Genomic DNA, 17,979 nt, shown 5'->3' with positions numbered 1-17,979 from the left:
GGTTGTCGTATCATTATTACCTTTTATATGATTATATAAAAGTCAGCTCATCCTTTAGCATGATTGCCTCCCCGCGTTTTTCCACGCCACATTCCTTCAAGGACCAGCTCACTTACTTCCTGCTTTATGTTAAACGACGGCGAATTCAACAAATCAGACGCGCGTAACGACCAAGCGGACAACGCGATTGGCTGAACGCGGCGAGGAGGGCGGGGCATCCTGTCTCGTTGCTGGTGCGTGTTGTTCGATGGAAAAAGCTGCTGGAGCGATTCGAGGCCTTGCGTCTACTCTCTATGAACGAAAAAGGATTAAAAACATTCTTGTTTGGTAGTTTTCCTCATGCAGCAGGCAGAAACCTTTGGATAAAATCAAACGGAGGTCGCGCAATGGTTAAATGGTTTGCATTATTGAAATCACATTATTGCTTGTGTTACTGTACAAAGGCTGCTGGTTTTGTGAATGTAGACGGTTGTTTATGGACAGGCCGCCGTTATTTGACCAGTGCTCATATGCATGCTTTATTGCATGAGTCATGAGTTACATTCGACAGTCTAGATACTAGTTTGAGCGTTTAGTGAATGAAAGTGTTAGCAGATCATCAGTCTCTGCTGTTGCATGGCTCTTAAAGGCCTTGCAACATGGGCTGGCCTGGCGTGTGTTTTTAAGTCACTTCAAGAACGGACAGTGTAATGTCCCTCAGAGACAGCCCATTTATAAGCTCACCTGTATAATTCATTATTTTCGCCCAGAAAAAGAAAACCATGCATTATAATTTTAAAAGGCTGATGTTTGTAAATGTTCAACAAATGCACCATGGATGCTTACAATAGGAAAGGATATTAAAAGCCACACAATTTACAGTGATTGAATGTTTAACATGACAAGAGATGTAACGTTAAAAACACACAGAATGGAGAATGTTGTAGTGTCACGAGGTTTGGAATACTGAGTTTTTCCTCTGTTCAATTTGAGGCTATTCTTAATATAACATACTACTTTACAGTTTCTGTCATATTTATTATGTATACTAGGCACAGTATTCAAATACATTTGCCAAAATGCCAAGTATAGAAATGCACACTTTATGGATCCCCACAATGCATTGCACTTGAATGCATTGGAAGTAATTACGAAGTAAAGTTTTTTTTTACACAGAATTAAATAAAAAATGCAAACCAAATTAATTTCCAAAAAATGTCGCTTGACGCCACATGTGAACATCGTAGCCTTAACGTAGCATACTTCTGCTTGAAACGATTGTATTGTTGCGTATTACCTACTGCTGTCACTTACTATTTATAAAAAGTATAAATCACTTTAAGCTGTATGTGAACAGGTGGTATACCACAGTTTTGCAATTGATCTATGGATGGATTGTACTGACATGTTTGTTTCCTGTTTTCTAGGTGTTGAACAGTCACACGATTCTCATCATATGAAAAGAATGTAGAGACGAGACGTGAATACAGTCAGCGGGTTTTCTCTTTTGTTTTAATTAAGTTTTATTTTGAGACGATGGCCTACACAAATTACAGCTCATTAAACCGAGCTCAGCTCACCTTTGAATATCTGCACACAAACTCGTAAGTACTCATTTTAGTGCATTTTTGATGATATTTTTGCATATTTGCCATAGTATAAAAACTTATTGGGAAATTAAATAACGCTATCTCATGTTTTTTTCATAATGGAGTTTAGTACAACCATTCCTGTAAGAGAAACGTCCTGAAAAATGATACCACGAGGACTCTGGGAAGGATTTTTGAGACTTTGTGCTTGATTTGAAGTCTTTAGATTATGTGGCTATGGGATCACAGAATATTATATGTTCTCGAGCATAGGCTAGTGTAAAAATATAAATTTATCATCTGACAATTTCATCTTATATAATTGCATAGCATTTACCACATAGGCTAGATTAGTGTTGACTGTTGTAAATTTTAAAGATTGATCTTTTTTTGATTGAACTTGGTACACTTCAACTGCTAAAACTTGCATAGCAGTCAGCCAATCAGATTGGAGCTTTTGATTTTCAAAAGCGGACACTTCTGTCCACATCCAGTGATGGTTGGTGAACAGATCCTGCTTCTTCTTTCTACAGAGCAGTTTGAAGCGATAACATGACAAGAAGTCATTCCTTTTTGATGAAATGCTGTGGCACGATTGACATTTGACGATGCAGAGCTAAATTTTTTCCAGCAAAGTGATGCGTTTACCATCAGTGGGAGGGCAGACAGTGTAAATGTGTTTGTGAATTGAACACCAAAGAGCAGTTATTGAATGGGGATGTTGTTTTGGTTGTACATTCAATGTTGTACAGTCGTGGCCAAAAGTTTTGAGAATTACATAAATATTGGAAATTGGAAAAGTTGCTGCTTAAGTTTTTATAATAGCAATTTGCATTTACTCCAGAATGTAATGAAGAGTGATCAGATGAATTGCATAGTCCTTCTTTGCCATGAAAATTTACTTAATCCCGAAAAAACCTTTCCACTGCATTTCATTGCTGGGATCATTTCAGTAATCGTCTTGTTAACTCAGGTGAGAATGTTGACGAGCACAAGGCTGGAGATCATTATCAGGCTGATTGGGTTAGAATGGCAGACTTGACATGTTAAAAGGGTGATGCTTGAAATCATTGTTCTTCCATTGTTAACCATAGTGACCTGCAAAGAAACGCGTGCAGCCATCATTGCGTTGCATAAAAATGGCTTCACAGGCAAGGATATTGTGGCTACTAAGATTGCACCTAAATCAACAATTTATAGGATTATCAAGAACTTCAAGGAAAGAGGTTCAATTCTTGTAAAGGAGGCTTCAGGGCGTCCAAGAAAGTCCAGCAAGCGCCAGGATCATCTCCTAAAGAGGATTCAGCTGCGGGATCGGAGTGCCACCAGTGCAGAGCTTGCTCAGGAATGGCAGCAGGCAGGTGTGAGCGCATCTGCACGCACAGTGAGGCCAAGACTTTTGGAAGATGGCCTGGTGTCAAGAAGGGCAGCAAAAAAAACATCAGGGACAGATTGATCTTCTGCAGATAGAATAGTGAATGGACTGCTGAGGACTAGGGCAAAGTCATATTCTCCGATGAAGCCCCTTTCCGATTGTTTGGGGCATCTGGAAAAAGGCTTGTCCGGAGAAGAAAAGGTGAGCGCTACCATCAGTCCTGTGTCATGCCAACAGTAAAGCATCCTGACACCATTCATGTGTGGGGTTGCTTCTCATCCAAGGGAGTGGGCTCACTCACAATTCTGCCCAAAAACACAGCCATGAATAAAGAATGGTACCAAAACACCCTCCAACAGCAACTTCTTCCAACAATCCAACAACAGTTTGGTGAAGAACAATGCATTTTCCAGCACGATGGAGCACCGTGCCATAAGGCAAAAGTGATAACTAAGTGGCTCGGGGACCAGAATGTTGAAATTTTGGGTCCATGGCCTGGAAACTCCCCAGATCTTAATCCCATTGAGAACTTGTGGTCAATCCTCAAGAGGCGGATGGACAAACAAAAACCCACTAATTCTGACAAACTCCAAGAAGTTATTATGAAAGAATGGGTTGCTATCAGTCAGGATTTGGCCCAGAAGTTGATTGAGAGCATGCCCAGTCGAATTGCAGAGGTCCTGAAAAAGAAGGGCCAACACTGCAAATACTGACTCTTTGCATAAATGTCATGTAATTGTCGTTAAAAGCCTTTGAAATGTATGAAGTGCTTGTAATTATATTTCAGTACATCACAGAAACAACTGAAACAAAGATCTAAAAGCAGTTTAGCAGCAAACTTTTTGAAAACTAATATTTATGTAATTCTCAAAACTTTTGGCCACGGCTGTACAATGTATTGTACAGTGTTGTATTAATGCTGAATTGTTCTTGTGTAAAAACTCAACTTTGTTACATACTTCTGCGCTTATCAACCATAAACTACCAAAGTAACGCAGGGCTATGAAAAAGATCAGACTAAGACAAATTATTTTGTGGCCAACAGGACAACCCACGAGTTTCTTTTTGGAGCGTTGGCTGAGCTTGTGGACAACTCAAGGTACTAACACTGTTTTTTTTCCATCAGTAATTATTAAGAGTTACAGACATACTAAATCATACTGCATCATTAAAGTGAACATTCACTCCATTTCTCGTCTACAGAGATGCAAATGCCACACGGATAGACATCTACACAGGTTTTATGTTACAGTCATACATTTTAACACAAAAATATGTAGCAAAAATATGTATTGTAACATAATAAATTGACCCCTAATATATGTTAATATTAATTTGTTATGGCCAATCAGAGAAGAGACCAGATCTGAGAGGCGGGTTTATGCTGTGTTTTCTTGACGATGGCACTGGAATGGACCCCAGTGAGTAAAGCAAATAAAACTGAATGAAATATTCATCATACCACGAAATGTATGCATTTCCACTCAACAACATCTCATACATGACATAGTGATGACAGTAGAAATGTTTTGAATAGGCGAAGCCACACACGTCATCCAGTTCGGCAAATCAAGCAAACGATTCCCAGAGTCCACTCACATTGGCCAGTATGGAAACGGATTAAAGTCGTAAGTATTATGACACTTTTCTCACAAACCAATGAGCTGCACGTATCTTGGTATTTAGGCTTTTTTTATACATAAACATCCTGGTCTTTTTTTAGGGGATCCATGCGTATTGGAAAGGACTTCATTCTTTTCACTAAAAAAGATGACAAATTAACGTGTTTGTTTTTGTCGCGAACGTTTCATGAAGAGGAGGGTCTGGACGAGGTAAGATGTTAATTTCAGGCCATCATATACAACCACTCATTCTGAACGGAAAGCAGAGCTCTTGAGAGTTTTTGGCATGTTCTTGTAGGTGATTGTCCCATTACCCTGTTGGGACGCAAAGACCCAGCAGCCTCTGACTCAAGACACAGAGAAGTACGCTACTGAGACTGAACTCATCTTTAAGTATTCACCTTTTAAGAATGAAGAACAGCTATACCGCCAGTTCAAGAAGATTGAAGGACCCAGTGGTTGGTTTTTACAGCAGTTTGTCAAAAATTAAATCCATTAGACTGTGTCTTGAATGAGGCTGTTAAATCTGAGTACTGTGTGTTTGTAGGTACGCTGGTTGTAGTTTATAACTTGAAGTTGATGGATAACCGAGAGCCGGAGTTGGATGTGGAGACGGACCATCAGGACATTCTGATGGCTGGGACGCCTGTAGAGGGAGTGTGAGTTAACCCGCAAATGATCTGGGCCTGTATTTATTAAGCCTTAAAGAACTACTCTCAAGAACACTGCTAAGAAGTGTAAAAAGATTATTAGCTCAAAGTTGCACTTAAAAGTTAGTTATCAAGCATCTCAGTCATAATTTAAGCAAAGTGTAGGACTAAATCTTTAGTGTAAGTCTTAGAGTTGATCCACGACACTTTGCTGTGCCACAAATGGGATTTTGGATGACGAAATAGATTTCCTTATTTAGAATAGATTTCCTTATTTAAGAATATTCTCAGATGAATTCACATTGAATGGTGAAATTCCAAAGAGTTTTCCACCATGTCTTAATTACAAATTTAAACCAGTGTGCTGTAAACTGACCTGCCTTTAGGGTTGTGAAGATAGACGATATCAGAGATATCCCCTGTTGCTGACTATAGCAAGACGATTAATATTATTATTGTTTGTAAAAAGAAAATAGACTAGGCGCCTATCTTCAGTAATTTAGTGTAGAGAGCCTCTAATGGGATGCTACAGAAAAACGTACTGCGGCTCGGCTGATATAAACACAAGCATTGACCAGAGTGGCCACGATCAGCTCCGATGGATGTGTCAGAGTCGTAAAGCACTGCAGACGTGTGCAGTGTAAGTAACTGGTAAGAGATTTATTCATTATACAGTGTAGATAGCTTCACTTATTATAAAAGGTGTTTTTAAAGAGCATAATACTCATGCTAGATTGAAGTCAGTAATGATGTGTTCTTTAGTAATGTACAGTGCATCCGGAAAGTATTTGCAGCGCTTCACCTTTTCCACATTTTATGTTTCAGCCTTATCCAAAATGGATTAAATTCATTATTTTCCTCAAAATTCTATAAACAAGACCCCATAATGACAACATGAAATAAGTTTGTTTAAAAAAAAAAAAAAAAAACTTTCTTGAAGCTTTATTGAATTTGTTTTTGGGTGTGACGGGACAATCTTTGATCATCATCATATGGCAATGATCTGCCCTTCTTCTCCTCATCTCTTCTAATCTCAAGCAAGATGCACAATTTCTCCAGAAATATTTGATTGGGTTCAATCCCATGCTTCGGCTGGGCCACTCAGGGATATTCACAGAGTTGTCTATAAGCTACTCTTTTTGTTTGCTTGTTGTCATTGTCCTGCTGGAAGGTGTATGGAAGTAAAATAATGACTTATGTCTTTGAAACAAAAAAGCATGCTGAATAGCACTAACTGAAAAATAATGCATTGCATTAACAGTACTTGCATTTTAATGCTTTGAATTTCCAGGGCTTGCATTGTTAGGTCCTGAGATTTTATATAGTTGTTCGTTTAAGCTGTGAATATTTCAATTCAAAATATTTCACACACCTTTTCATAATTAAAAAATCAATAATTCATATTCACGTTCCAGAATTCACTTCCAAAATATTAAATAGGTTAAAAAATACGATGTATAATATTCGACAGGCAAATGTCGATCCATTTTATTTTACTTTACAAATTCGCATCCACAAATTCAGTGGTTAAAATTCGGCAGATAATTGGCCCTTTCACATCCGGGAGCTGCAGGAATAGCAGTAGAGCACAGAGGCATGATCTCCATCTGCTGTCAGTCGGCTTCTGATGAAGACCAAAGCAACAGGTGGATTAAGTAATACAGTTACAAAAACTGATCTGCAGAAATTAAGCAAGCGCTAAGTAGAAGTTTTGATTATCGGGGTATGTGGAAAAGCTGATTGTGCGTATGTTTATTTCAAAATCTTTGCTGTTACCAAGTAAGCAGCATTCAAAGGAGATTATAATGGTGTTTTACCCAATTACATCACGTCACACTCCAGGATTTCCCAATGACGAGTAACGCTTCTCAATCAATTAATACTGTGATTTAAGACCTCAGATCTCAGAATACATTTTACTCTGATTTTTATTCACTAAAAAAAATACCATAGGCGGCTAGGCACGAATTTAGATATTCATTTATCTAATTAATCTATATGCACAAAGACAATACGAAATTTTTGTCCCCTTTTTGTTTTAAAGCTTGATGAAGAGAGCGCAAGTTTCTGCAGCTGCGAGGAGGACAGTGATGCACGCGTACAGGAGTGATTGACAGTTCGCGGCACTGTGTACAAAAAAAAATACTCTGCTACACAATTATTTCGTTATTTTCGTTTAAGTTTATTGGCGTTAGCGTTACAAAAAGGTCTCATTTACACACTGTAAAAACAGTCATTGTTTTGTTTTTGTTTTTTTACAATGACATTTGAGTTCATGATTTAATTGTTGTTTTTTTGTGGCAGACTAATATCTAAGTCTAATATCATAAGCCCCCCATCCCGTCACCCAAGACCGCAGACACCCCCCGCAGTTCTTATTCATTCATTAATTATTTTTTGATTGCATACATCTTCAAATATGCCGTGGAGAATCACAGAAAGTTACCGAATTAGGTTTTATTGTGGATTTTTTTTATTTTTATGGCAAGCAAAAATATAGCGAAATTCGAATATCATTTTAATTTATCGAATAATTAGAGCAGAACGAATATTCGAATGTTCGACTATCCGTGCACACCCCTACTCTCGAGCTGTCTCAAACAACTGGGAGAGTAAGAGTGATTCTTAGCTTTAAGAAATTTGAAAACCTGCTTTTTTATTTCAGTATGAAAGTAGGCATACATTTCATGAATTCTCTACACTTAAGACTAAAATGGCACTTGAAGCTTGATAAATATGGGCCCAGTTCTTTACCTTCTGTAGATATTATCACAAACCATAAGTTAACACTCTTAAAGCCGTAATTCACACCAAATTAAAATTTGCTGCATTCTCAGGCTACATCCAAGATGTAGATGAGTTTGTTTCTTTCTTCAGATTTAGAAAAATCTAGCATTACATCAGTTGCTCATCTATGGATCCTCTGCTGTGAATGGGTGCCGTGATAAAACATCACAGTAATCCACACCACTCCAGTCCATCAGTTAATGTCTTGTGAAGTGAAACGTTGCATATATGTAAGAAACAAATCCATTATTGTTGTTTTAACTTTAAATAGCCTATTCTTGCCAAAATACTAGTCTACAATAAAAATATTACATCCCCTGTTGTCCTCTCACATCAAAGCCCACTAACATATTTGTTTAGATCAGTTTTGGACTGTTACTGCTATCTTGTAAACAGTCCTTGTTGTCCATTTCTCATCTGATTCAGACTAGATGGCCTTTTTTATTTGAGAAACTGATATTATGGACTTGTTTAACCAGAAGCAACTGCTTAAACTTTCAAAAACAAGCTTTTCATTTCCACAAGATGTTAATTGCTAGACTGTAGTCGGGTAGATTATTGTGATGTTTATATCAGTTGTTTGGAATCTCATTCTGCCGGCACCCATTCACTGCAGAGGATCCATTGCTGAGCAAGTGATGCAATGCTACATTTCCCCAAATCTGATGAAGAAACAAACTCATCATAATCTTGGATGTCCTGAAGGTGAGTATATTTTTAGCAAATTAATTTTGGGGTGAGCTATTCTTTTAAATCAGCTAGTCAGCGCCTTCAGGATTACTTGAAACTTCTAGACAAAAGTGGTGGATCAGATTGGAGTTAAACCATAAAGGAAGTTGGCCTTCCAAGAGAAGAGTTATCATGAACCGGCTGATGTTTCTCTTGAGCTGGCATGGGGCAAGTGTTTTTATCATGTGAATGAAGTGTTGGATGTTTTTGGTGATACTAACACGTATGTTTGTGTTGCAAACAGGAAGCCAGAGAGGAGATCATTCCGTGCATATGCTGCTGTCCTGTACATCGATCCCAGAATGAGGATCTTCATTCAGGGTCACAAAGTCAGAACCAAGAGATTGTCCTGTTGCTTGTATAACCCTAGGTAAACACGAAAAATATCAGTCTCGGGTTTTTTTTGTTGTTTTTTTTTACTTCAAAATGATTTTGACACTTAATGTTGTGAAAAATTGCTAGTCTATAAGTTTTTTTACTAGTAGTTCTTGTGAACTAAATCAAGTGTGAAAACACCCTCAGAGGTGGTCGCAAACATTCTCACTCAATATATGTTACATATTCTTTTCTTTTAACTTCTAGGATGTACAAATACACATCAACGCGCTTTAAAACCCGTGCAGAGCAGGAGGTCAAGAAGGCAGATCACCTCTCGAAACTTGGTGAGTTTAACCTCAGTACACATAAATATCTCAGAGTTGACTAGAATTGAGCGTTAAGGGAAGTTGACTTCAGGCTTTGTGGCTTCTTATAGCATTTCCTCTAAATGACCATTTCTGCTCTTTAAATACTGAACCACAAGTTTTGACAGGATATAGCAGCTTGCTTTCACACGTAGTTGGTATATTTATAAAGGAATCTTTTTGCTTTTCCCTTGATAAAGATTGTAACAAAGGAAAAAAGATAAATGATTTTGACTGGATTCTCAGTGAATTAGACTTTGTGCTGTAAAATCAAATCACTTATGTCCCTTCTTTTTTTTCTCTTATGCATATGTTTGACTTCCTCTCTAGCTGAGGAGAAGGCACGAGAGGCCGAGAGCAAAGCTCGTGCCCTGGAGTTAAAGCTTGGGGATGATTTATCCAAAGAAGCCAGAGTAAGACCTCACAACCACCCAAACACACACACTTCAGACCCAGAACTGAACGATCTCAGTCAAAGATCAAGGATCTGACCCTGAGACTCGACAAACAAAAGAAACATTGTTCTTCCTGATAATATCCCCCAGAGGGCACATATATAATGGCTAGATAATTTAATCTCCATAAATCACCCTGGTATGCTTAAAATAGTAAATATGAATGGGAATATAGTTCAGAGATTTTACTCATAATTTCTAGGGGGTACCAATTATTGTGTCCAAGGTGTATTTGAGGAAAACATTGGTCATAATGTGATTTCCCCCATTTTCAGTTGTTTTAGTTAAATATAAGATTCGATTTTTGTATAAAAAAAAATATATAATAATAATAAATAAACTCATCTTGCGGTAGATCATCGTGATCTTACAAAGTTAATTATAAATAATCAAAGAAGCTTTAAACTGCACAAATAATCTCCTATTTACATCATTCTTTGTTTTAATGAGAAATTTGTGAATGTGTAGAACGCAGGATCAGTTAACAGAACACCGGCATTTTGGGGTGGGGTGAGTGGATTGTGTTCATGAAATCAACAGATAAGTCTGTGATTAGCTATATTGCTCAACGCTGCTGCAAACACACCCTAAATGGAAAGATATGAAAAGCTCAAACCGCAAGCATTATTACATCTAGAATGTAAAAACATACATTGAGCTGCAGTTTTAAAATTAAGTTCTTTTAATACAGATACGAGGTCATGCTGTGACATATCAATCTGCTGCGCGTCACACGGTATCATGTGATGCTAATTTGGAGGCCACAGTTCAAATGCAAAAACTTGCACGGCTTGTATTTTAGGTCTGATGCATCGCGTGCATATGAATGGAAGTCGGTGTGAAAAGTGAAAAGTGCAGTGTGACTGTGACTTTAACCGGTAGAGATTTTCGACTGTCATCTTGAATGTGGTTACATATTCATGTGAATTTGCTGTGCTAAATGGTTTTTAAGCACTGCAATTTAAAAAACAAGTGTTTCTAAGCTGTTGAAACAAGTGAAAGAGAACTCATTTCACTATGTGCACGTACTGTCTGTTTCTGAGCTCTGTCACAGAAGCAAGCACACATGAAAACGGTGCTCATAGAGTGCGGGAGTACTATTTTTGCTGATTTATAGGCCTTAAACAGTCAAATACACACACTTGTGTCAAAATGCCAGTTTTTGCAAGTATCCTCCTAAACACAGTAATTCAGGTCTTAAGTGAAAGCAAACAGCTGAGAAAGGAAACACATTTTGTAACAGTATATTGGATCCATGCAGCTCTTAAAGTGACAGCAGTCTAATATTCCTGCTGTCTGTCATTGATGTTAATCAAAACAACAAAAGAGAAAATCTCTCACTGCTCTTGATTAAATCCCTTTTGTAACATTTAATAAGTAGAAATTTAAATTACACAGAGAAGAGTATGCAGTGTATATATAGCACCGCCCACAACACCTTTGCATAACGATGTTGAGTTTTGCACGGAACAGAACTACTCACATTTTCTTCTTTAGTTTTCTTCATCAATTAATTTATTAAATGTGTAAATTTAGAAGTGCTTGTTGGATCTGCAGGTTTTTAATATGTGTTTTATTTCCTGTTGCTGGTTTCAGGCCGCTCTGAGAAAGGCACAAGATTCGGCTGTGGCGTTACGTGCCGAAGCTACTAGAAAACAAGCCATCCATGCATCCAAACAAAAGTAATACACTCCTACAACATGTAATGCACCTACAAACACACTATGACCTCTTAAAGAATACCTTGAGATCTGTTATTCTTTCTATTTCAGAGCTTTGAAAGAGCCCAAGGAGCTGAACTTTATATTCGGTGTGAACATTGAGAGACGAGATCAGGACGGAATGTTTGTCTATAACTGCAGCCGTCTAATTAAGATGTACGAGAAGACAGGACCACAGCTGGAAGGAGGAATGTGAGTGAAAAACGCACACACCTCATTATGTAAGCTGATGTGTAAATTAGCTTTCTGGATAACTACTGTCTGTGGGTGTGTCAGGGCCTGTGGGGGTGTTGTAGGAGTAGTGGATGTTCCCTATCTAGTGCTCGAACCAACGCACAACAAGCAGGACTTTGCAGACGCTAAAGAATACAGACACTTACTGAGAGCCATGGGAGAATATCTCGCCCAGTACTGGAAAGACATCGGTATAGGTCAGTCTGTGACCTATCTTTCTTTTTGTGTAATATGTACAAACGTTTATGGAATATTCATTGAATTATGAATGATTAATTTGATAGTTTAATAGCTAAAAACATATATCTTTATAAATGTAACATGGAATGAAATGTTTCCCTCAACAGCTCAGAAGGGAATAGTGAAATTCTGGGATGAATTTGGTTATTTGTCAGCTAACTGGAACTCCGTCCCCTCAAATGAACTCCGGTTTCGCAGACGGAGAGCCATGGAGATCCCAATCACCATCCAGTGTGGTATGAACATAAACATCCAGTCAGCCCTTCAAAAAGTTCCTTATATTTATCCAAATTTTATTTATTTTTTTATATTTATCCACAAGTTATCCAAATATTTATTTGCATAAATGTGGCCAAAATCAAGATTACTGATTTGATCCTAACTTCTAATCTAATGTAATGAACTTTTTTGCTACAGACATGAATCTTGCTTCAAATATTGGCAGTTGTTATGGGCTGGTGTATTTTCGCTAATTGTTATATGCAAAATTCCTACCTGGTTAATGCTAAAAATTGGAAAATATTGTTGACTTACATTGAATTAGTGACTAAAGTCATGTAGGTGGGATCTTTGACTTGGGCCAGCAAGAAACCACCTAAAAACACAGTAGCAAACACATAGTAATGCCCTATGGGAAAAAAAACCTGAACATCTTAGCAATGCATAGCAATACCCTAAAAGTTAACCATAACACTCAATGCCCTAAGAAACAACCAGAACACCCAGTGCACTAAGAAACAACTACAACACCCAATGCCCTAACAACCAGAACATCCTAGTAACCACATAGAAACACACAGAACAGGCAGCCCACCCTTGCATCGTTGCAGTAGGCAAACGCCACTCACATTCATTCAGAAGATAAATATAATTTCTTAGCGTTTTCAATCTTTCTTCCTGTAGATAAGTGTTTGAAGTGGCGGACGCTGCCGTTTCAGATGGATGCTGTGGACAAACGGTACCCAGACAGCTGGGTGTGTCTCATGAACCCAGACGGAAACCAGGACAGGTCGGGAAATTAGATCCCAGAAGCATTCTAATTGTTCAAGACTATTTTTGATTTCTTCCTCAATCTTCCGTTTGTTGTTCTGTTCTGTTAGGTGTGATGCTCCTGAGCAGAAGCAGAATTTGCCCATTGGTGTTTTGAAAAAGGATATCAAGTCATCAGATGACAAACAGAAAGATCTATCAGAGAAAATCCGTCAGCAGCAAGAAAAACTGGAGGCCATGCAGGTCTGTCCATTACCTCAGCTCGCTTCTGAGCCTTTTTGTGTTCATTTTGTGTAAATTAAAGCTTTATTCTTCCTCATACAGAAAACCACGACAGTAAAATCAGCAGCAGATATAAAACGGCTCCCTCTAGATGTCAGTACAAAACCTGCAGAAGAACGCACGCCTCAGGTACAGTATCTGTGTCCGGATGTTTGTGGACAATTCTCACAAAAATATATTTAGGTTACATTTTACCATACAGTCAAGACACAAAATATAAAAAAAAAATCTGAATTATTTTTTTCACAGGGAGAGTTGAATAAATTTTTTGTAATTTACTCACCCTGATAATTTATGTAGCGTTTTTGAGAATGTAAATGTGACTTAGACATCTTTTTGACAGGTTTCATGCTATGCATTGTTTTATTTTATTAAAATAAATATATATTTTCTTTTACCTATTTATCCTCCCTAATAGCCGACCCGCTCATCTCAGCGAGCTGTGCCCCGCCCACGTTCCCCACCTCTCCCCGCAGTGGTCAGAAAAGCTGTCAGTCAACCACAGATTGCAAAAACTCCTCCCCCTAAAGCGACGCCTCCTTCACGACCCACCCGGACCCCACCAGCTCCTCCCCCTCCATCCAAAGCAAGGTCATCACCAGCTCCTCCAACAAAGGCAACAAAACCCGCCGCCAAACCTGTAGCCCCGCCTCCACCACCACCACCCACAAAGACACCGGCTCGGAGAAGCGCCACGCAGAGCCGCGCCACTACAGTAAGTAATCTTATATACTTTTATATACTCTTATAAACCAGGGGTGCCGATTCTGCTCCTGGAGATCTACCTACCTGCAGAGTTCAGTTCCTGAGCAAACACACCTGTCTGTAATTAATCAAGCGCTCCTTCAGATTCTAATAAGTTGATCCAGTTGTGTCTGGTCAAGGTTGCATCTGAACTTTACAGGAGGGTAGAAACTTTTATGTTTCAGTGCACAAAAAAAATCACAAAAAAACTGATACATGTTTTTTTTTGGTTAGCCATCATCTGCCAAGACTGCTGGCAAACAAACTCCAACTAACAAGAAAGGAAACCTAAAGAAAAGTAGAGTCCAGGAAAAGGAGAATGCAGAGGAAGAACAAAGTGAAGAGGAGGAGGAAGAAGAAGAAGAGGAGGAGGAGGAGGAGGAGGATGACGACGAAGAAGACAGTGCATCAGAAGAGGATGAACCTCAACCCAAAAAATCAAAGATGGCAGCATCTGTTCAGGCTAGAGGGAAAGCTGTCGTGGAAAAAAAAACACCAGCAGCCGAAGCAGCTGTTAAACAGACCAACGCTGAGGTAACATTCACACAACGTTACCAGACTGAAACGGTGGTGAACGCACTTAAATCAATAGTTCACCCAAAAATGAAAATGTGCTGAATATGTAATTGCCCCCAGGCCATCCATCAGAACTGATTTGGAGAAATGTAGCATTATGTGACTTGTTTACCAGTGAATGGGTGCCATCAGAATGAGAGTCCAAATAGCTGATCAAAACATCCCCGTAATCCATACCAGTCTATGAGTTAACATCTTGTGAAACAAAAAGCTTTGTGTTTGTTAGAAACAAATCCATCATTAACAGTTTTTTAACTAAAATACGACTTCATAATCTATAATATTGCTTTCTCAGGTGAAAAAGTCACTTCGTCTGAATCAGGAGAAACTGCTGCACAGATCAAGCACCGGTTAAAGCAAAAAAAATTATGGATTATATATGGATATGGATTATTGTGATGTGTTTATCAGCTGTTTGGACTCTCATTCTGATAGCACCCATTCACTGCAGAGGATCCATTGTTGAGCAGCTGTATGAATGTAATGCTATATTTCTCCAAATATGTTCCCATTTAGAATAAAACACATCTATATCTTGGATAGGGCTAGACAATAATTCAAAATCAGTATATATTGTGATATTTTCTTTTTTTCAATAACAGTGATATGATTTTTAAACACATTTCCAATATTTCAATATACATAACCAGTGTTTCCTATTTGTGGCGGTTGACTTCATTGAATAAACATGAGCACTGCACCTTTCAAAATCCAAACAGGGGTGTTTCATATGCATGTATCTCTGAAGGAATCTGTCTTCGGAAAAGTTTTGATGACATTTTAATTTTATCTGATGAAGTAGCCTTCAAGAGTGCAGCGCTGCTTTGTGTTCAGCCGTTTGTGGGGGAAACCATTGTTTCTGCCGTACTAGAAGCGCCTCTAAATCTGCATTTTCAATAAGTCTCCAGCAGCGTGGGAATCTGAGAGCCTTGTTTATTTTGACTGTGATTTCTTCGTGATCCCATGTTTTAAACTTTAGTTAGTGTGTAATGTTGTTGTTGGAGTATAAATAATATCTGTAAAATTCTAAAGCTCAAAGTTCAATGCCATAGAACAAGGAAGTCATCAGCCTGTTTTTATGACAGTGAAAACAGCGGTATACAGATAGGTGAATTGTGTGAAAAATACTGTGTTTTTTTTACACGCGAAACATGAACACATGTTATATTGCACACTGTAAACACAATCGAAGCTTCAAAAAAAGCGCAAAAAACGGGACCTTTAACTATTTCTTTTATGCAGTTTTAATTGATTTCACTTTCTCCGACAGGTTATCACAAATAGCACTAATGAAGATCTGAAGAAAGATGTAATAAAAAATGCACAGAAAGGTAAAACATGCATATTGTTGTGCATTATAAAAGGATGTATCCAACTGTGGGGTGTGATTTATAGATCTAATAACTGTGTTGTAGATAAAGGAATTCAGGTGGAGGCAAAGGTGAACGGCGAGTGGTTCACAGGTCGTGTAACCGCAGTAGAGACGGGAAAGGAGAGCGTACGCTGGAAGGTCAAGTTCGACTATGTTCCTATGAACACTCCAAGAGACCGCTGGTACATGCACAAATAAACAGATCTGTTCCGTTTCATTGCAACTTCTAAATGTTTTGGTATACAGCAAATGTTTGATTTGTGTTTTTGATTGTTTTCAGGGTGTTTAAGGGCAGCGAGGATGTCCGTCTTATGCGTCCCGCCTCTCCAGAGTCCCGAAGTCCAGACACCAATCAGGGTCCAGCACGGTCTGTAACTCCGCCCACTGCTGCTGAGCCTGACACGACTCAGAGCGGGCCGAGCAGAGAGACCACAGAAGGCCTTGTGACCATGATGAGGTGTGTTTGTGGTTTCTTCTGTTAATAGTATGTGCATTTTGTGTGTATTTCAACCCGTCGTTCATGGTTTGTTTGGCACAGGACATTGCTACGGTATTTTTTCCCTCCGGATTTCCGAATCCCTAAAGATTCTGTGAACACTATGAGTGCTGAGGACCTTGTGGCCTTTCCAATCGTGAGTACAGACCATCGTTGCTGCTACCCGGAAGCCTTCAGAGATATATCAATTCTAAATTGTTTGAGTGCTTGCACATATTAATTGGATTGCATTAATTATTCATTGTGAATTGCAGAAAGAGTATTTCCAGCAGTATGAGGCCGGACTGCAGAGTCTGTGCAATTCCTACCAAACTCGGGCGGAGTCACGTGCACGAGCCGTGGAGGAGAAGAGCAGCGGGGCAGAAGCCAAACTCCGGGAATCTGAGGAGAAACTCCGCAAACTCAGAACCAACATCGTCGCTCTTCTGCAGAAAGTCCAGGAGGTCTGAAACACACACACACACTCACTCACTTCCTGTATAAATCACTTTTGCTATTTGTTTTGATTTTGCCAGCCATTGTCAAAGAGATTTTATGAGTTTAAATGACTTTAGAGTTATCAACAGAAAAATAATGTATTTGTTTGGGATTTTCACTTTTTTTTCATGTTTATTGTGTTCCACAGGATATTGAGATCAGCAGTGACGATGAGCTGGATGCCTACATTGAAGATCTGGTCACAAAGGGAGAGTGAAACTCTCTCTGTTTTACCTACATTTTCACTCTCTACAAGTGTTTCATGCATTCTATGCGCTCTGACGGCTGACTGGAGATGTTTGCTGGTCAGCCACAACTTCATCCCTGTACTGTAACAATGCAGCAAGAGCCAACTTCAATTACCAACTTCAACGCAATTTTCGGTTGAAAAACACAACTCAGGCCATCAGCCCAGCCTTGGATGTAACTTGTGGGCCGAAGGTGATGAGAGAAACAAATGGTTTCATAGAACCTCCAGTTTGAAAACTTTGTTCGGTTTTACTCTACATGGAGGTTTTGAGTTCATATTGGCTGTTTTAGGATCTCAGTGTTATAAAGCTTTATTCTCAACCCGATTTCATGGAAGAGTCTGCAGCCTTTCTCAGCTCGCATTGATTCCTTACAAACCATTTTGAGTTTGAAAATGGGCTTTAACTTGCTGCTATGTTATCAGAATTTCTTCAAGTTTGAGTTCCTTCCCATTTCATTTTCCATGTACTTGGATGTGATAATCATTTTGTGTTTTATTTTTTAATCCTCCAATTCCTTTTTTTTTTTTTTTTTTTTTTTTTTGAATAAACACATCTGATGCTGTTAACATCTTCAGTTACAGTATTTAGTCATCTTTATATCTGAGAATATTTTTTAAACAAGTTTTATTAAAACAGTCCAATAAAGTTTAGGATGTACATGTCTTATGATTCTGTTTGTCTGGGGTAAAAAAAAAAACCTTCCAGTTTGTGTTCTAGTTGTAACTTT

At 38.6% G+C, this 17,979-nt stretch overlaps 1 protein-coding gene across 2 annotated transcripts; it reads left to right on the top strand.

Annotated features, from left to right (window-relative positions):
• Nucleotides 1-197: 197 nt before the first annotated feature.
• On the top strand, nucleotides 198-17,914 carry morc2 (MORC family CW-type zinc finger 2). Of its 2 annotated transcripts, none has more exons than XM_059535665.1 (27): nucleotides 198-378; nucleotides 1,407-1,583; nucleotides 3,989-4,042; nucleotides 4,147-4,181; nucleotides 4,296-4,364; nucleotides 4,481-4,571; nucleotides 4,667-4,775; nucleotides 4,864-5,023; nucleotides 5,113-5,224; nucleotides 8,976-9,101; nucleotides 9,314-9,393; nucleotides 9,745-9,827; nucleotides 11,466-11,551; nucleotides 11,642-11,782; nucleotides 11,867-12,021; nucleotides 12,172-12,300; nucleotides 12,968-13,073; nucleotides 13,165-13,297; nucleotides 13,379-13,465; nucleotides 13,755-14,051; nucleotides 14,315-14,614; nucleotides 15,927-15,987; nucleotides 16,072-16,210; nucleotides 16,309-16,485; nucleotides 16,567-16,660; nucleotides 16,779-16,967; nucleotides 17,150-17,914. In XM_059535665.1, the coding sequence occupies exons 2-27, from the start codon at nucleotides 1,516-1,518 to the stop codon at nucleotides 17,216-17,218; spliced, it is 3,150 nt and encodes a 1,049-aa protein (XP_059391648.1). In that variant the 5' UTR covers nucleotides 198-378; nucleotides 1,407-1,515; the 3' UTR covers nucleotides 17,219-17,914. The 2 variants fall into 2 exon arrangements, with proteins under 2 accessions (XP_059391648.1, XP_059391647.1); XM_059535664.1 differs by having other exon boundaries at nucleotides 198-397.
• The last annotated feature ends 65 nt before the right edge of the window (nucleotides 17,915-17,979 follow it).

This window comes from Carassius carassius, chromosome 43 (assembly GCF_963082965.1).
Source record: "Carassius carassius chromosome 43, fCarCar2.1, whole genome shotgun sequence".
Taxonomy (NCBI): domain Eukaryota; kingdom Metazoa; phylum Chordata; class Actinopteri; order Cypriniformes; family Cyprinidae; genus Carassius; species Carassius carassius.
Note: the sequence above shows the minus strand (reverse complement) of the source record. Positions and strands in the feature narration are given on the sequence as shown.